The sequence below is a fragment of the Acanthochromis polyacanthus genome, chromosome 20 (genome assembly GCF_021347895.1).
Source record: "Acanthochromis polyacanthus isolate Apoly-LR-REF ecotype Palm Island chromosome 20, KAUST_Apoly_ChrSc, whole genome shotgun sequence".
Taxonomy (NCBI): Eukaryota; Metazoa; Chordata; class Actinopteri; family Pomacentridae; genus Acanthochromis; species Acanthochromis polyacanthus.
In genome coordinates this window covers 22,034,701-22,055,709 of record NC_067132.1, presented here as the reverse complement: position 1 = coordinate 22,055,709, position 21,009 = coordinate 22,034,701, and the positions used below count along the sequence as shown (strand labels likewise).

At 40.5% G+C, this 21,009-nt stretch overlaps 1 protein-coding gene across 6 annotated transcripts in view; it reads right to left on the bottom strand.

Annotated features, from left to right (window-relative positions):
• The window catches only part of cacnb2a (calcium channel, voltage-dependent, beta 2a), a 74,859-nt gene that overhangs the window by 26,432 nt on the left and 27,418 nt on the right, over window positions 1-21,009 (bottom strand). The window contains exon 1 of one of the 6 annotated variants that reach the window (XM_051940160.1): window positions 12,017-12,335. The exons of 3 other annotated variants lie outside the window; for them this stretch is intronic. In XM_051940160.1, coding sequence (XP_051796120.1) covers window positions 12,017-12,049 — 33 coding nt within the window. In that variant the 5' untranslated portion in view covers window positions 12,050-12,335. Of the gene's footprint in view, window positions 1-1,380; window positions 2,237-12,016; window positions 12,336-21,009 lie in introns of those variants that run through there. 2 more of the 6 variants (XM_051940156.1, XM_051940161.1) reach the window with 2 other exon arrangements.

Sequence of the window (21,009 nt, the reverse complement as noted above, 5' to 3'; positions counted from 1 at the left end):
GCCTTTTTGCACCCATCAGTATTGTTAAAAAGAAAAAAAGACAAAGTAAGAAGAAAAGAAGTAAGTTCATTTAAAATGCCTCTGATATGTCTGCAGAGTGATGATATAATCACCCCTCTGTGGTCTCAACCAGTGTCTCACCCACTGAATGAATGAATGAATGAATGAATGAATGTCACCAGCAAGAGCCCATCAACACTAAAGGATAAATGTTAAAGTTAAATTAAATAAAAGCATTTCAACTAAGTTTTGTGTAAGAGCGTGTTTTATTCAAAATGTTGACACCAAGATTTTTACTGCATATGTATATCCTCTCTAAATCTTTTCTCACTCTCCTTGATTACTAATGATCGGTTTTGCTATCAGCCCAGAAAAATAAAACCATTCAACCACCAACATAAACAACAGGATAATTCCCTGTTGCCCCAAATCAGTTTCCGGCAATAATCATGATATAAGAATGTAAACAAGGGTTTTTAAATAAGTGCAGGCAGCGTGAGTCCTATCCTTACCTGCACGCTACTATGCCACCCACACAAGGTCTTCCATTCATCTCACTGCACCATTACACTCTGCTGTCTGAGTTAAAAATAGCCTCCTTCACTCTGTGCCTGATTAGAATTACCCAACCATCACATACATACAAAGGAGGACTATACTTCTCCCTCCTCTCCACTTATGCTGCCTGTCTTGTGTATAGACGAAACAAGTGTTACTGCCGTAGACAACACAAAATTATTCATATTTATGTCCTTCATCTTACACAAAGCCTTTCTGCTGTCAATCGCCTCTGTTTACTTTGCACCCAAGGTGAATAACTCATTTGAAATCAAGCACATTAACTATCCATGGGCTGCTTTTGCTGTCATCACATTCATGATTGTGTTCAACCCCCAACGGCTTTCAAAACACCAACAAACATCTAGACTATATGTCATGTCTTTGGGAGTCTTCACACTGCTCAAGGTGAAAACGAAGCACTTCCAAATGAGGGCATAAATGTCCTAAATTGACTATTTACTGCATATTATACACAGTCTCATGAGCTCCATTTGGCCTTGAAAAGTGCAGGTGAACATAAGTGCCCCGCTATGATTATTCCATCAGGTCACGGTTAAAGACGGGGTGTGATGAAAACACCGTCCCAGTGGGTCAGAGGGAGGTGATATGGAGCTCTGCCCAGAATCTGACAGCCATAACTGATAACAACACCGAGCTTCTCATCATCACCAGGCAATACACAACCATGCCACGTTGACCCCAACACTATTTGCAGACGGATGCAGTGGAGAAACACAGACTTAATGCACGAAACACAAGTGCGTGAACACAAAAACACACCAACTTTAATGATGGAAACACACTCAGAAATCCCCTTACACAGGCATCGGAGCTCTTGACGCGACCTCCTTTGGCTCGTTTCAGCAAGCGTATCCAGGTGGCCTTCATCAGCCACACTGGTCATTCAGTGTCCTGAGCCACTGCCCCCCCCTGCTGCTACTACAACTACACCTAACTGCACTGCTGTGGTCACCTTTGCACCAGCGCTGCAGCTACGACCGCTCTGACTACAGGTACATTCAACACTGTGGCTACATTGGCAGCTGGTTCCTGTTACACCTTGGCTGTAAATGCTACCTTCATTTCTGGGTAAATAAAAAGCTTTAGAGTCAGAGCTCCTTATTTTGCTGCAGCTCCAGCTAGCCCTGCCGCCGACTGTAGAGCCACAGCTCCTGCTCCCCCTGCTGCTGCTGCTTTTGCCAAAGATGGGGAATCCACAGGAGCTCTCTGCCCCGCGCATAATCTCAGCAGCTCTCTCCCCGTCTGCCCCAGTCTCCTTGATAGCCGGAGTGCTCTGACTGCCGCTGCAGGTGCTGAGGCTGACTCCCGGTATGAGTCAGGCGGCAGCGATGCTCCTCATCCTCTCCTTCAAAGCTCTGGCTCAACCCTCGATGTCCTTCTCTGCTGTAGGCTCCCCGTGAGCGATGGGTAAATGCGGCTTATCTACGTGAGTCCCGGTGTGGCTGCATGTGACCGACTCTTCTCCTGATGCTAATGAGGCTGCCGCTGCTGTTTTTGAGGTGCTGCGAGCGCTCCCTTTCTCACTCTCTCTGTCTCAGCCTGTCAGTGTTTGTCCTGCTCATTCCCGTTCACAAGCTCTCCTGTGCTACTTCAGTGATTCTGCCTCTCTATCTCTGCCTCTACCCAGCCCTCCTTCTCCTCCTCCTCCTCTTCCTCTGTCACTCCCCTTGTTTTTTTTCCCCCCTCAGTTACCCCTCGCAGTCAATCCATCTGCTCGTTGTGTCTCTGCAGTGATCAGTGCTGGGCAGTGCATGTGCGATATGGACACTGTTTATGTGCCAACAGTGCGTACAGTTCTGCTGTCTTTTACACGTAAACACACCGAGGCTGACTGATTTGGAGAAAAAAATCAAAGTGTGTCACAAATTTTGCAATTTAAATTGCAATGTATTATTAAGTCAAGCTTCAATTCATGATTCGTTGTGTAATATATCAAGAAAAAATGTAATGGAGCATTATCACATGAGATATCATCAAAAGCGTGACTGTCACACAAGGAGGAAGGCATGAATTTGTAAAACCACTGATATGAAAGTCAGCGGTTTTATATGGTTCGGGTTAGACGTGCTGCATATTTTCTCACACCATACACAGCACTACGGTCAACTCAGGTTATCTTACGCCATGCTTTATAAATAAACTTGATTTTAAGATGTATATTGTAATTGGCAGCTATTCCCATTTATCAATTGCATTGCTTACAGTCTATTTGAAACCGATTCACTCTTCACACACTATATTCACTCTGTCATAGGAGCTGTTTAAAGCAGCTGAAAAATAGGTGTCACCCTCATTTTCCTGAGAGGAAAAAAAGCTCAATCTACATCAAACCCTTTAATCAAGTGTCATTAAGGCTGCGATTAGCATCATTCTCATATCAGTTCTTGCTTTACTTCTCACACTTTTTCTTTGATGCCCAACGTTGGGAGCCAAAACCAACATTTTTATCGTGAAGTTTATCAATCATTGCAGAAACTAAAGCGGCAAGACAAGTAAAGCTGTCATTTACTCAAACAAAATTAATTAACAAGGACCACAGACTGTATATGAAAGATGAAGGTAGCCTCTGGGTTTAAAAAGTGAAGCCAACGTGGAAGTGATTTGAACCTGCATTCTTTCTAACAGCCAACAGGGGGGAAGCCTGTGACTGCAGAAATAAGCCAGATTGCATCAACGTCTATAAGAAAACGGTTCTACTTCTCCTTTGATCTGTTACTTTAGCAAGCATTTCCTCGGAAGTAAATGGTCTCAATTGAATATTGAATGGTGTGCTTTTTGTAAATTGTTAGTGTCACTCTTCTGCAAATGCAAAATTCTAAAAACCTGCTCCTTAAATAGACTCAAGACATGCAAATCTCTCGAATTAAATTGACACTGAACTTAAATGCAACACAGGTTTTCTGAAAGACCCACATTTCACAATGATGTGATGAAAACAAGTGGAAGCTTGAGCTGAGGTGCCAAACTGCAGTTCTTGAAATGGATACTTTAGACTAGCTCCAAAAATAAATCTACTCCTTGTTAAAATGCCCACTTTACAACAGGGATAAACATGTGTACAGACTGGTACAAGAAATGGTTCAAGTCTCTTTAGGAACTTCACCCATTTCTTAAAACTGCACAAGGGTGACTTTTTATGCAATTTTATGTTCCTTGTTGAAATCAGGCGGAGTTAGGCATTGCAAAGACGGTAATGGGTAAAGCCACGACAATGAGATTCAAAACTGCAGAAAAACAGCAACAAACGCTCACTTTTGAGATGCTGAAATCATGAAAGTGTCACTTTTTTTAAATCGATGTCCATAGATTAAGCATTTCATGTATCAAAACTCTTTCAGAAAATCAAGTGCAAAGAAAATGAAGTACTTTGAGAATCAGTTCATTGCTTGCATCTTGAAGCAAAAAAAAAACCTAAATGTGTTGTGACCATCTAATTTAGTGTGGGATTTTCAACACCATTGCAACTTCAATATCTATAGACTTCAAAATATTGTTTTAAGGACATCATCACATACATTTTATCGAAAAAAGGAGAAGAAAAAAACAAGAAAATAATAGATATGTTTGTTTGTGTAAGACTGAGGAAATCTGAAATAAGTTAAAGTTCTTAAAATAACCTTCTTCACTCTGGTCTCAGCAGTAGGGGTTCTGAGGTGAAAGCTGCTCTAAATCCTCGGCTGTCAGATCAGCACTTGTTCATTATATGTGAGCGAAGCATCCAAAGCCACACAGGACAAATGAGAATAATTACAATGTTAATTAAAAATTTCCCATCTTCGTACAGGACCTGCTGAAATTAAATACTGCAGAGGGATTATTCAGAGCGTTCCTTGTTTTTCCACTGCTTACATGTGATGTCTCTCTCTGTCTGACCTAAAGAGGTTGAGTGAGGTCAATAGAGTCAGGGTTCAACCTGCAGGGCCAGCAGTTAAAATGTCCTCACTGGTTCATGACCAGCAGTGATTCCCTGAGGAGGACTAACTGTAGATCAAAGGGCGAGATGCTAATCACTGGTGCTTATCATAACCAATCAGTGACAAGGCTCCATCTGCTCAGGGTCTTTTCAACAAAACACATGCGCCTAATGACACATCTTACATGAAAGAAAAGGCGGGCGAAGAATAATGTGATTTTAGCTCATTATAACCAATTAGCCTAATGAGGAGGGTGATTACCTGAGGTAGATTATGTTTTCAGCACAGATGGATGGGAATAGTGGACAAGAGAGAATTATAATGTGGACTAATTACAGAGGAGGCCACTTGATAGAAATGAGGCTAAACAAACAGGTACTATGAGAAAATTTGTAGCATGTTAATCAAATTCTCTAATCACCACTGCTCCAACAGAAGCTTATATGAGTAAAACCATACATAAATCCATAGCATTAAGAAGTCGAGCAAAGGGTCACATATGCTTTGATTGACTAGCCTCCAGAGCTCTAAGGGCAAGGCACAGATGCTCTTAACGTGGAGCCGTGGAGCCCGGAGAGGAGGCTGGTGGAGCTGTGAAGGCAGCACTGACAGAAACTCAGAGCGACAGAACAAGCCTCTGGCTGCCTGACACGACCGACCTCTAGACCCGCTGCTGCGCTGATACTGACAGCACTGTGTCACCCACACACAGGCCACTAATAATAATCTAACACCACTATGATACCACTTTCCATGAGGAGAAGGACCCTCTTTTTGTTTGCATCACACATCAGACTGAGAATCACAGCTCTGTCAGTGTTGCTGGAATTCAGTGTCCTGCTGAAAGACAAAGCTGATTCTTGGAGACCTTGAGCATCTTCCGTTTACAAGATGCTCTTCCTGCTAACCTTTTCACTCTGGCATGATCCAGACAGCCACAAACTGCATCACGTGTCAAACAAAGTGTTGATAGCAGACAATTTAGCATTAGCCTCATGGCTCTAAATTTGGTCCTTTGATTGAAGCACCCAAACAAATGTTAAATAGCTCAACATTTACTAAAATCTGGTACAAACATGTATTGTTCCAAGAAGATGTATCCAGTGACCGACTGATGTTTTGTCAACGTCCAATATAAGGCTGACAGTTGTGACTGAATGTTTTTTTCTGATGATTTGTGTTAAAATTTATAGAAAGGGATTTTTAGTTTTGCTTTGGTTTATCTATTGACTTTTCGTCTGCTAAAGATCAGCTTGTTAGCTTTGTCACTGTAAGTTGTGCATGCTAACATTAGCACTTAGCTGAAAGCACTCACAAAGCTTCAAATATGGTTAAGGCTCTTCACCCTACAGACAGCAACAGATATTATTGTCTTGACAGTATGTGTGCATGGGAACTACAGTGAATAAAAGGACAGGCAATAGGCTATGCCGACTTGTTTAAGGATTTCCCTTTGCCTTGAAACATAAACACCAAACTACTTGCATTTCACAAAACTGTCTAATATGGATCCTACTTCTACAGGCAACCTCGGCAGGAAGAATAGAGCAGCAGTGTCATGTGTGAAAGGTGGCTGTTCTTATGCAGCAGTCAGAGAAAGAGAGATGAAGGCGGGAATTGAAAGGGCAATAGTACCGTGGTCTCTACACTGCCCCTATTGATTTATTGAAACAGAGGTCCTTCCTGCAAGAACACCAGTGACCTCCATATCCAGCGATGGCACGGCAATCATTACATTAGAACATACAAATCACAGTGGTAATCGCCACAGTGAAAGAGGAGGATGTGAGTCAGTTGATGCTGCCTCCTCTATCTGACAGAATCGCTTGCAATGGACGGAGCGGTTACCCCAGGGAATATCTTCATGATCTGAAAGCTTCCATTTTCATTTTTAGCCATGGCTACTACCTCTCTGCGTGTGTCCACGATAAAAATGTAGAGCTGTAGTCATGCACAAAATAAATAAAGGTGTTTGTGAGCTATAAAGTGCTCTCATGGTCCTTTTTTTAGTCGGTTTCACTCTCTACTCTGCAGATTCGTTCTCTGGGACTTCACTGCACTCTCACTCATGTCCACACTGACGTCCCTTGTTCTTGTAGCTCCCCAAGTGTTCTCTCACTCCCTTTTTTGTTTGCATTTCATTCCACCTTTTTCCATTTCTTCCCATCCCAGCAAGACCTCTTACTTGGCCTCTTTCATCTCTCATGTGTCTCAGACTTCCCAGTGGCTTTGGCTTTCTTTACTCTGTGGTTGTGCTCAAGGTGGGGAGGATGATGACGTGCACTGAAGTATTTTAAGTCACCAAATCACACCTGGTCTTCTCAGTTTAGCATTCCAGTCGTGCCATGGCGCATTGACATATGGCATCAGTGTTAGTATTTGCAGCGACAGTCTGTTCACTTTAAACAGAAGTAAACTCTAAGGAGCAGTGAACATTCATCTCAAAATTCATAACAACAAAGGGCCAAAATTCTGACGAGCATCAGCAGTGAAATTAATGGGGCCATGTGGTCAGATTCCACATCATACCTCACATCCCGCATCATGACTGAAGAATGAAGATTACCGCTCGTGCCAAGCCATCTACAGTTCTGGCTGACGGGCTGTAGCTGACTGCAGCGGGCTGACAATGGGCTAAGCGAGTGCGCTAGCAGTTTCAAGATTGGCATGACTCATTCTTGGCTGGAACCAAAGCCTCTTTTCCCAGCCATCTGTCCATCACTGCCACTTCACTCAGCACAACACAAAGTCAATTAAATCATCGTTCTACAAACAGCGTCTCAAACAGAAACAATGAGAGCAGACGTGACAGCCAAGTGTGAGAGATGTGTGACTGCTACGAGGAACGGTTACTAATATTTAATATGGAGCAGAGGAATGAACGCTACGCGAGCAAGAAAGTGAAAGAGAAACAGATTCTCAGTGCATCTGCGAAAGCAAAAGAAAGCGTGAGCGAGAGAAATGAGAGAGAGGTAGAGAAGTAATGATCTCTCTGGCATGGCGAAAAAGGGATTGACTGCATGGACGTCAAGGTGACACTGACAGGCCATTGAAAAAACTGTTTACCCAGCATTCCATGTGCCAGTGCATTAGATAAGTGCATCATATGATCGAGGTGATGGACCCAGTGGCTGTCAATCACATGGCAGGATTCCTGAGAGCACCACGGGTACAGGAAGGCTCCTCACATAGCAACAAGCCAAGAGCACTAAACTTCAATGCACTCATAAGGACTTCAACATGAATACAATTCACAATGCTTAACTGAAATGATATGAAAGAAACAACAAAAACAGAGTCAAACAATTGAGCCTGAACACAATATTATAAATCACTACTGGAAAGATTAAGTAATTATAATAAGGTAGCTATTGTCATGAATTTCTGTCAATTTGAAATCATTCTTGACTGTTTTGTTGTTTAATAAATCAACTGTTTGATCTATAACATGCAAGAAAATAGTAAAACAGATGCAACACAGTTTCTAAGAGCACAAGGTTGCATCATCAAACCCAAATTCGAAGATGCTAGTTTGGTTCTACAAACAGTGTAGAACCAAACTAGCATGCTAATATGCACACAAAGACAATGCAGTCACTGCATGCTTGCAATACTAAATAGCACGAAGCACAAAAACAAAGCTGAAATTGATGTCAGTGTCACCAATTTTGTGGCAATGTCACCTGCTGGCAGCACTGGATAAAAAGTTAGTAGAGAGACAACACAATAAATTAATCCGCTCATTACAAATAAAGCCAATTTTCACTGCAATGTATCCAATAATTTCACTAAAAATGAAAATGGTAATATTAGAGAAGAAGTCAGAAAGTGCCAAAGTCCTGAGACCACGAAGGTCTGGGTAAAATTCTAAGACTATCGATCCAATAACTGTCATGATGAGTCAGTCTGAACCAAAGCAGTAGACCAACCAATGGACACTACCATTGCTAAAGATTGAAATTGATCTAATTTAACACATTTTGTAATCTGGTACAGAATATAGGTGGAGTTTGTTCTAAAAGTATCGATACCGTCACAACATTTCCCCATAAGTTGGTACTGATTTATCCTTATTAGGTGTTGTTCTGTGCTTAGCTGTTCTGGCTACACGACTTAGAAATGAACACGTCCTGTTTGGATATTTGTTTCAGTTCGTCTAACGTCGTTGCTGCACTTTAAGGAAACACGTTTTTAAAAAAAAATCCTGCAGCATTACAGCAAGACAAATGCAGGGTGACGGGTCCCCTACAACGGCAAATTATGTGCTAATCCTTCTCCTCCAGTAAATATTACCTACAACCAGCAGCAAAAAGTCCCCTGAGACTCACTGCTCTCATTAACAGTGAATCCCTCACAGCAAGATCTAGTTTATCTAACTGCTCCTTCCCTCTCAGGTTCCTCGGTGGAAACACAGCACCATAATAGGATGATGGCTTATCAAGGGGATAAGTAAAAAGACCAGGGGCTGTTCTCCGCTGCCGTTTTCAGCTTGCGTCATCAATATTCTGGCACTTTCCCAGTGCATGAAGCAGGCAGTGGATGATTGATGAGAACCGGTTCAGAGAGCAGAACGAGCTGCTAACCATCTTCAGAGGGGCAAAACAAGCCAGCGTACAACTGGGAGTGTGCACAAGTGAAATGATTTCAGCCTCATTTGTTTAAATTTATACACTGATAAATTATATACTCTGGTTCAATTTCTGGCAAAATTTGTGATTTATTAAAAACTTATTCTTCTGCCAAAGAGCCACGGGGGTTTCCCAGTATTTCTGCAATACATAAAACAAAAACCTCCCTCAAAAAATGCCAGGTTACAATTAAATGTATCTTGGGAAAGAGGGCCCACATAGGTAATTTATGGTGACTGTTGCAGATTCTTAGCCTAGCCGTGCTAGACCCAGGTTTAAAGACGCAAGGGTCTAGGAACGCTCAACACGGAGGGAGGCGGGCTAAAAGATTGTCTTTCAATTGGGTAGGTATACAACCAATCAGTGCAACGAATAGGCTGACGTAGTTCCTAGAGCACCGGAAATCAGAGGATGCGGGAGTTCGGTGAAGCCTTATTTATACAGTCAATGAGTGAAGCTCACAGCCTAGCCGCGCTAGACCCAGGTCTGAAGACCCTGGCAGAGAATTAAATTTGTTGCCGTGGGTTGTCTAGCGCGGCTAGGCTACTTGTTTCCGGTTGTTTCTGTCAGAATCGTCGCGCCTCTGTCGTCACTTAGTTACGCCCGCCTTCTGACTCTACACTTCATGGTGATTCGTCGGCCAGTTTTAGGAGCATCCAACCTCGAGGCTTACCGAGGGTAACTAGACCCACCCTGGCAGAGGATTAAATTTGTTGCCGTGGGTCGTCTAGCGCGGCTAGGCTAGCAGATTCTTACTCTGCGTAACAAATATGTCTGAAAGCTCACAAGTGGACCTTAATGTTCACATTTTCTTCAGATGATAGAAGCTATAAAGTTACAAAATACAACACAGAAAACACATTTATTTTAAACCACAATATTTTCATAGCTGTCTGAGGAGCAATCATCTACATATCATCCCTCTCCTATGAAAATCATTTATCTCCAATGTCAATTAAGCCCTGTTTTTAACATTGACATTATGCAATTATTTGGATTTAGATTGTCAGGTTTTGAAAGAGGTTTGTACAACTTAAGACATAAGAGAACGTTCTTTAAAGATAAGGGAAAGCTTAATTCATTACTTCACCTGAAAAATGTAGTTGCTTGTTAGACATACGCGTACAAACATGCACTGAACAGATTGGAAATTTGTGATAATTGAGTTGTCAGACATTTTACACCACTAAGTTGCTATTTGTCTTGTGTTTTTTGTTGAATTTGTTAATGCAATAAAATCTACTCTTAACAATGACACATTATCATAACATACATTTATGTTAGCAGTATCATAGCGCAATGCTAAAGATCTAATTTATTCCACATTAACTTTGAAGCGGCGTTGGTTTTTATGAATGTTAAACTCTCCATTGTTTTCAGAAAAGGTGTGCATACGCGCACATGGATTATTCTACAGTTGGCACAATAATAATCAACACACATGTTTAACACAGTGATATACTTTGTCCTATTCTCCTAACTCGCATGTCTGACTAGTTTAATTCTTCAAGCACCACTTCATTAATCAGCTGCTAACTCATCTACTCACAGCTCTTAGTGACAGACAGATACTCACACAAAGACACTTAAACACAGTCTGTAAAGACACAATAGGTGATACTGACACTGGGTCCATTCTGTCACATCATCACTTTAAAGGTCAAATCCTGAACTCAGTCTTTACAAATATATAATCAAAAGCTCTTCTATGTGAGTGTGAATAAGCTGTGCTCCAAGTCCTCAATTATTACAGACTGAGAAGCTAGTCAGGTAGTTGTTTTACATAGCCACTGACACAAATCACCTAAGACAGCACATGCACATGCACACTGTTGCACTGACTAATAAATGACTAATTTTAATTAGTCTGGTCAGCCACTTACACCGTCAGTTTTACCCCAGATTGGTGTTACACCAACTACTTAAGTTTCCCCCTGAGGTACCTTTTAAGTTGCATCTTATTGTACTGTCTGACACTATTGTGCAGCACATATTCTGTATAAAACTGTACATTCCCATTGTGTCAAAAATTCAAAATTAGCATTTGCTTTTCATGGCTTGACTATCACGTCAAATGGCAATATTTTAGATGTTTTCTAGAAGTCTAGATTGTAATCTTCACATGGTTTGAACCATGTTTGTTGGGTGTGTGTGCACTACTATCATCAAAACTGCTTTGTAAGGCTGATTAGTCATTAATAGTGTATATGAGGTGGCTGGTGACAATGACCAGTTACTCTCACTGAATAATATTTAGACAAAAGTTTTGACAACCACATCATTCACACACAGACAAAAATTGGCACACAAGCAGAGCAGGAATTATTTGCAAAACTAACTAGAAACTTCCATGGACATGACAGTCACTCATTTACACTCACGGTGCTTAAACTCTGCACTAAACTCATACAAGAAGGAAGTCAAAACCACAGAGAACTCTGTTGTGACTGAGACTAAACTTCAAGGCTCAGCCTGCTCTCTACCGGTCTCTGTCCATAAAAACAAACTCATCCTGGCTCTTTACTTTGTTTCCCTCTCTCCATTTCTTAACTACCGTCTCGACTCCCCACTTTAAGCTAGTGGTTGGTCGTGCAACGGTGCTCGCAAAATTATACTAGGTGCTCATACGATTCTCTTTGTCTAAAAACAGCACGCTGCAAGAGAGTCACCGTGTGCATCTTGAGAAAGATTCTCACTAACATACCAGGAAAGCTACGAGGTAGAAAAATCCAGAATTGTATGATTATGTCCCTTTAAATGCTGCACTAATAACCTCCATTCTCCTGCAGTCCAAGCCCTTCCTCTTTGTTCAGAGGATAGAGAATAGTTATGCTCAGAAAAGTTTCAGAGGATATAGTTTCAGCTGCAGAAATCATGTTTATGTAAACTTACCAGATCTGACTCCTCACTGCCAGAGTAATACATTTCTGCCCTATCGACTCTGTGCTGTTCAGCCAGGCTGGGAGAAAATCTCCTCAGCTGCTGCCCATCTTCCCTCGGAGCACAGGAACTCCTACCAGCCCGACTGCTTCACTCCTACAAATCCCCTTGTCCCAGCTCCAAAGGGGGAACAGCTTTGTCTCTGTAGCCGAGCAGAGAAAGTTGGAGCCGAAGGAGAAAGCAAACTCCTCTCAGCCCTTCTTTGGCCTACTTTTAGTCCCTGAGAGGCACAGAAAAGACAAGCGTCTTTCCCACGCTGGGAAAGCACTCCTTCAGAGCACCGCGACCGTCCTCCAGCCCAAAAACAAGCCCTCCTGCCCCCTGCCCCTCTCCCCTCCCACACACACACACACACACACATCTCCGTCACACACACACAGCTAGTTAGGAAGTAAGATCTCCGGCCAACAAGGCCGGCCTGAAAATTCCAGAAAGCACCAAAAGCAGCTGCAGAAGCTTTTTATGTCTGTGTGCGAGTGTGTGATCTTGGGAGTTTACATGTGTTCCACTTTGCCTTCAAGAGGTTACACACGGCGGAGAGGAAGGCTGAAGGATTTGAACTCACTGTATAGTCTAAGCACATGTTGCTGGGACCAAAACGTCAGGAAGTAATTATCTTCACTACATCGACAAAATGCCATATTTGCTTTCATCATCAACGGGACGAAAGCCATTGAAACTTTCCGTTTGGTCATGTGACGGCATACAATCACACTTGTGTTTAACTTTACATCCAAAAGTAAAACAAACTTAAGTCTCTCAGCAAGAATAAGAGAATATAACACACTACAAACTCTTACATCTATAAAATTATAGCCATATAAAAGTTGGTTAAGTAATCAAGTGACAGATTGCAGCTGGTATGCATCTAAAAACTGTAGCGGTTAGTTGAAAGCAGATCCATCTCTTTATGATCCAACATCAGAGACACTGTAGCTGAGATGTGTGCTTTGTAATCGCACTGTTGTTACACCAAAGCTCATGTAGACTGAGACGAAAAATATTCTGATAGTGGTAAAGCATGAGTCAAAGCATGAGTTAAGAACTTAGTCACGAGTTCACAAAATTAAACTGTAACTAATGTAAATTTTCCCGTCATAAAACAGGAGCAACAAACAGAGGAATGCAGCTCAGTCACTGGAAAAAACACACAAACTGAACAGCACTGATGAGAACTGAGTAAACAGCTGTACCATTTTATATCCAACCTAAGACTGTAGAAGGTCTGAGCTGTACTTTACATTCACGTAAAACCCATATTCAAATATATATATGTACATGTATATGTACCGTGGGAAAGTTTTTCTGGGGTTTTATTGTGTTTGGTAGGAATAGGAAGCTACCATCACCAAATGTTCAGCTCAGTTTAGCAGTGTGTAAAGATAGGAAATGGAGTAAATAATTAGCATTGTGTTGTCAAAGTGCAACAAAGATGGAGATAAATGTTCTATATCATTAGATTAGATTGAGCAAAGCTGACTAAAGCATGACAAACTGTGGTTACTGCGAAGCGGCAAATACTACCTATGACTTTCAGTTGTTGCCAGCTAAGCTAAATTAAGAAGCTACTGCCTCTAACTTCTTATTTAACAATATCTATATATTTATGTGAAGGTAGCAAATACACTTATTTTCTAAAATGCCGAACTGCTTCTGTAAATAATCTGTCATATAAACGCTGTTCTTCGGGTCTGATGATACATCGTATTAAGGCTAACAATGATTTCCAATCAGTTAATTTGCAGATAATTTAAGTGATGAATAAATTCATTATTTGGGCAATAAAATGTCTGAAATAGTGAAAAGGGTTCATGCAGATCCCCACAATGTCTGTTTGTTGTTGTTGTTTATTTATCAAACTATCATATAGAAAGATCCAGTTTACTATAAAATGCTCCAAAAATCTGCTAACTTTCACATTTTAGAACAAGAAATGAGTGAGTTTTTGTTGTTTATGCTTGTCGTTTTTGTCATTGAATATAGTTTTATAGCATTTACAGCTATTTCTGTATGTTCAGATGAGCTGCCATGCTGCGGAATGAATTTAGGACCAATCACACGCTTCCCTGATCATATTGCATGATAGACAAATATCACCAATAGGAAATGACTAAAAGTTTTGCTCAAGTACTGAATGTCACAGTTTGTATTCCAAGCTAAGCTCTGTGGTGACAACATGAGGTCAAGGTAAATGAAGGTGAAAAGCTGACTAATTAAGATCATCCCTGGAGGCGAAACCCTCAACACGCTGTGCGCGATGACATTTGATCACCCAGTGTGATGGGGTGTCTGTGAATGCACTAAAAATGAACTTTTGTATTTGAAATCTGCCACAAACTGCCAGAAAATCAAAGCGATAACAAAATCAAAGGTGATTATAATAATGATCGGGACAAATGCTGTAAAATCTAAGTGTATGATGATGTCAAGAAGTCACTCAATGAAAGTATAGCAGAAAATGTCACCAGGTTTATCAATCCTCTGTACCTCCAGCTATCTCTGACTTTTATGCCGAGGCCTCCCAGTGTGAACTTTACTGTGTTTAGCGTGTGTGAAATTAATAAACTTACAGCCTCAATTGGTTGCTTTACTTTACTATAATCTAAATTTAATACAGTATAATATACTATAACATCCTTCACCGCGAACAGCAACTCTCTTAATGTGCTCTCTGAATGGGATTTGGCAGATCAATGTCTTCCAGTTCTGCCAGTGCTGGGAAATGAGTGCCGGCATTGCCTTTGGCTTCATCGATCAGTACACATGCACACAATGACGTCAGCAGGCGTTCACTCTGACAAGCACACAAAGGCAGAGAAGGATAGCTTACAAAACCAGCATACAGTAATTGGACCACGGCGGGGAATCAATACAACATCCTAGTGTGTTTCCTTTTGGGGAAAAAAAAAAGACACTGCCAACAGTTGTTTCCTCTCATTACGTAGTTACTAAAGAGTCACCTTGTACAGTACAAAGAGACTTTAATGAACCTGCCTGTACGAACATTATTGGATCCAGGCTTTTACCCACCAGCATACACAAGGAATTCATGACTGATTTGCCATTTGTTTCAACATTCATCTGAACAATATGTTATACTTTATAGAACATGTAATAGTTTTGTTGGAGTTTGATGGACAATGAAGAACATCTGTTTCCCCTAAAATGAACAGAAATAACAATAAAACTAATAAATGAGACAATATCATTAAATTACTCCTGTCTACAAATGTTGATTACAATTTCAGCTGCATACCTAGAGTAAATAAACAGAAGGTTTACATAATAGTTGAACATATTCCTGTATTGTCTATACAGTAAATATTAAGTCAGCAGCTTAGCATTAAGGCCAGAAGCTAGGAGAAACAGTCACCCATAATCGACCTGCCAGAACCTCTAAAACCCATTCATTAAGACACTTTATCTTGCTTAATGTGAACAAATGAGAAGAATAAAAACAAGTTGGTGTTTACCAGAGTGTAATATGGTGTTAAATGCAGCAGTTAACCAGAGTTAGATATTATTAAAATGTTCATATTTAGTTTAATCAACTTGTATTTTTGGCAGAGAGCGCTGCAGCAGTTACTCAGTTAATGCATTCACTGTCAGCTGAATTTATCACCAAATATTCTGACAGTGGAATAAGTGGTTTGAGTAATTTTTAAGATAAAAATGAAAATTTTCTGATTCCGACTTCTTAAAATCGACTGTGTTTTTGGTATCCTTACTCCTTTATATATAGAATATCTTTGAGTTGTGGACAAAACATGAAATTTTGGGCTTTGAGACACTTTGCATCATTTTCTGACATTTTACAGACCAAACAACTAGCTGATGAATGGACAATGAAAATCATAATAATAGACACCTTCATAGAAAATATATGGAGTCAGATTTGTTTCAATGACCTGATGGACTTTTATTCACCATACAGACCAGGACGGATGTTTAATCCAGAGTTCACCAGCTGAAGAAAAAAGTCAAACCACAAGTCTGTGCTCAATCTCAAGAGAAAGACACTAAAACTGACACCTGAGAGTCATATAGTCAGCGAGCAGCTCGGTGTACATCGTCCCGCTTCAGACAGCATTGCAGGAATCACACCTGTGTACTCTCAGTAATGGGACAGTCTCTCGAAGCTGCTCTATTGCCAATTCAGGAGTGGACACAGGTGTCAGACAGTTTCATGCCAGTGTGACTCCACAGTGGCCACCGCTCACCATTAAGGTAAATAGCCCGAAACAAAACCACTCCACACTGACAAACACACTTGCCTGTGACTAAGCGCTCTGGATCATGAGTTAATGTGCATTACATCAACACAACATCATAACACTTAAGACTTCATAACAGAGGACAAAACAACAGCAGATATGGACTTTACTTGATTGATTCTGACCAGAGCGTATTGCCAGTGACAGAGACGATGTCCAACAACATAAACAGAGTTGTGTTTCTGTCAAAAGTGCTATTGTAACATGCCATGCAAATGATGTTTAGTAAACTTAAATAGACCACTAATTGGCTCAAATTCACTACAATTAGATCACTGAGGAAATGTCAGAAAGGTTTCTCTAACGGGTTTCCTTGCCAAGAATGCTATTATACAAATGAGACTCTCCAAGATGCCTCAAGTGCTGCTGGATAAATCTTTTATTTTGCCTGGAAAACAGATACTTCCTTTAAGTCTACTATTGAATAAAATCTACATTTTCTTTCCCTACTTTTACGAGAACTTATTTAGCAAGCACTATCCTGTAATGACATGATTCTGTAACCCTTTGTGATCCCAACTTTTTCGGACAGACCATCATCTCACATAGATTAAACAGTGACAGAAATGCTTAGTGCTTCTCTCCCTTTGATACTTTTTGGATCATATATGTTTTCAAAAATGCTCATTTTTATATTGTGTATATTTTTCAGCTGTTCTATTCTATATACCTTCTATTAAAGGTACAGAAGGTAAAACCTTGGGAGATCTGTTTGCAAAAATGTAGTATATATAATTATATCTTTACTAGTTTGTAATCACTTGAAAATAAGAATCATTACGTTTTAGTTACATTAGAATATGCACTTTATGAGAGCAGGTCCTCCTCTACCATACTTACACACAAGTCCAGAAAGGACAAACCAAACACTGGCTCTGGAGATGGTATTTCATGTTTTTACACTGAAGTGACAGCCACTCATGCTTAGAAAGACAGGGCAATTCATGTACTTGCTATCTGCAATCTCACCACTAGATCCTGCTAAATCTTACACACTTCACATTTAAAGACATTTTGGGAAACACACTTAGTAGTTTTGACACCACTCTCAAGTCTAATTGTGTACAAGAAGCGGTTACCAGAAGCAGCTTAGTGCAGCACAAAGAATGGAAACAAAACACACCTACCAGCACATCTAAAGCTCACGAATTAAGACAGTATTTCTTGTTATGTTCAACAGATTCTAAAAAATAATTTACAAAAAACTATTATGAGTGTTTTTCGATCAAAATCTGAATTTTTTTTGCCATTTTCCATTGACTTTCTGGAAACTGGTCCTGGTCAAAATAAGACTGCAAGCTAGGCTAGCTGCGTTGTTTCCTGTCCTATCTTTATGCTAAGCTAAAGACACAAGGGTGGTATCAATTGTCTAATCGAATACTTGGCAACAAAGTGAAAAACACATCTCCCAAATTGTCAATCTACTCCTGTTACATTTGAAATGTTTAACCTTGATTTTCTTAGATAGAAAGTGCGCTTGTATTCCTAAAAATGTAAGGCACTGAACAATATAAAAAACACTATTACCTCGTCGTACCTACATCATGATCTAGGCACTGTATTCACATCAGAAAAAAAATAAAGTCAGGCAATAGTGCACGAGTCTAAAGTGGGATCATACTGATCCTGATGCAAATTGTCCAGATCAAGCTGAAGATTTCATGCTGTGCCCGATGTGACTGTGATTCACATCTAATGAAACCCCCAGGGCCGGCAGCCAGCATCTGACTGAGGTTACCTAGCTACAGCACATGCCAGGCCACTTGAGCCCCGGGACCATCTCTAATTACAGACAATGAGAGCAGTGAAAGGAGGGGAAAAGGAGGCTAAGATAGAGAGGAAAAGAGCAGAGCAAGAAAAAGAGATAGAGGTAGAGGATGAGGAAGAGAAATGGAAGCCACAGCTGTTCCGTTTCCTGTTGCCTCCCGGAGCAAGCCGAGAGTTTGACTGCTGTTTCCTCCACTCCACCAAAGGGCATCCCGCTAGCATACTAAACCTGAAAATAGCACTGACGCTGCAGACGCATCATACAAATAAGGCTACCACTTCAAAAATTAATTAATCACCTTAAATATCACAATATAACAATAAATTCCCAGCTGAAACAACCCAATTAAAGTCAACTGAAGCTTACCCTTCCAAAGTTGCGTTTCGTCCGTGGAGACAACGGAAGTCTGTCAAGCATGCTCAACGGAATGAAGATCATGAGCTCGGAGTTTCTAGACAGCTAAAGAAAGCAAACACTTGATGACTCCTGAAGCGCTGACATGTACAACAGTGTGCAACGTTTGGCGGCTGCAGTGCAGCGTGTGGTGCTAAATGAGTCACTTCACGCTCGCTGAACACATCAGCACATCGGCTGTTCCACATGGAGTCATAGGAAAAGCCTTCAGCCAGCAAATGGGGACCATTGTGACCAACACAGTCACGCACAGGTCAGGAAAACACAGGCAGAGGGCAACACACTTGCACTGTGTGTGCAAACAGACTTTCTACAAGGACAAAATACAGCAACTGTACATCTGTACAATCTGCTGACACAGCGACATGATAGACAAAGAGACATTCACGACATCACAAAAGTTGGCACAGAGCTGAGGTCAAGCCATTTCTAATTAGTTAAATGCCAGCCCGATAACTTGAATTACCCAGCGATTAGCGTTTTCTGTTACCTGTGAAAGTCTGTGACACAACTTAGTTTTGCTCACTTAAGACGACATTACATTGACTTGTATTAATTGACATTTCTAGTGTTGGAGGATAAAAAACAAGCTGGAAGCACAACCCTGACATGCCTTCATCCTTGAAGTTATAATGAAAAATACATTTGCAAACACACAATTATATATTCACCAGATACAAGGCAACAGTTCAGTTCATTTGCAGTCTTGCTTGTTGTCCTTGCAGCAGATGATAGGTCAATGTTCACTACCAGCTCCTGAGGGATAGGCCTGTCACTTTAGCTGATAAATGCTCCATTGCATTCAAAAGCTACAGTCATTAACACTGTCTGGCTGTCACTGCTGCTTGACAGGAGTTTTGTCGATTTTTTTTCACTGAAAACACCAATAATTTCAAACAATACTGATGAGAGCAACAAGACTGAAATGACAGATACTAAACAGCTCTACAGAGCTGAGTGGAACTGTTGACTTGGTTATTACTAACTGTGGGTTTGTTACTTTAAGTAGCAGTAGCACCTTCAACCACAAATATGACTCTGAAATAAATTGAAGATTAAACTTTAACTTGCAGTGTGGACCACAACTGTGTGACCCGAAAGCATGTCTTGCTACTTGTGATACTCGCTGCCATAGCTGACAATAAACAATGTTCTCTTACATAAATAACAAATGCATTTAGTTGTTCAGAAAATTGGGGGAAAATGTGAAGGAAGCTCACTGGAGCTGCTGCTAAAAATACAGCCAAAAACAGCCAACAATTTTCTCAGTTTTGATTGGATTGACAGAATTATCACGTTTTGTAAATTCTAAATGTAGAGATTCCTGCAGTCAAGTAAGCATTTCCATTGTAGACCCTACACCATGATACATTCGGTTTTCTCTCACACAACAGAAACACACTGTGGTCTTATCGATTTATGCACGCTTTAGCACTAGCATAACAGCTTTTGTGCATGCATGTGCCATCGCTGAGAGGCATCTCACTTGAACACAGTCAAACGGTTTGAGCAGCTCAGTGTGAGACGATCATCCACCGATGCTCCTCTGCATACTGTGCATCTTTACAGCAGGGAGGACACAATCCACGCTGCACACAGTAAGACTCACAGGGGCGATTGCTTGTGTTCACTTGATCCCCTGACTCACTTTGTAATGATTGCTTCTCTCAGTAAGAAGATTTAAATCTGTTTCGGCCTTTCAACCAATCCAGGATTTGAAGTAGAAGAAATGACCGACATGAAACATGGCTAGAAGCTGTGAAAAGCTGTTCTTTATACCTTTGTGGATCTGGTAGCTTGAAATCAACGTGGCAAAGATAAGAGTGTTACCTGACAGTGTAAATCCGATAAGTCCATAGATGATTACCATGGTAGGAAAGCAAAAAAATATTTCTAATGGATATTTTTTCACATTTTCCACTACTTCTTGCTTCTTTCTTGTGAATTACTTCATCATGCGAGGTTTAATTGTTGCTTGAACTTACACAGCTATTTTAGTTGAATTAAAATGGTCTGTTGAGTAAACCTTTGTATTGATGAATTTGCAAATTTGCAGAGCTGCTTTGGTAGTTATTTCAACTAAAATTAAAATACTAACACAACTAATGCTTAAAAATGAGTTTGAAACAAGTTTTTCTTGCTGTTTTAAAGAAAATAGGAAATGTTAGGTGGAATTACCTTATAAACCTTATATATTTGTGCTATTAACAGAGAATTATTTTCACATATTGTTATGCCACAAATGTTTGCATAAGTACATGAGTATTGCGGCACCTTCTCCCAATAATTTCTCAGCTAACTGCACTTTCCTCATAAATATAGTAAAGTCCCAACAAAGAAGATTGATACCTAGCAAAACTGGGTATGACTATTTTACTTATGAATCAATCTGTTTCGGAAAACAGGCAGATTTTTCAACTCATCTCAAGCAGACATTGCTTACATAAAATTATGAGGAATCTTAAGTCCAAATGGTTTAGAGATGGTGC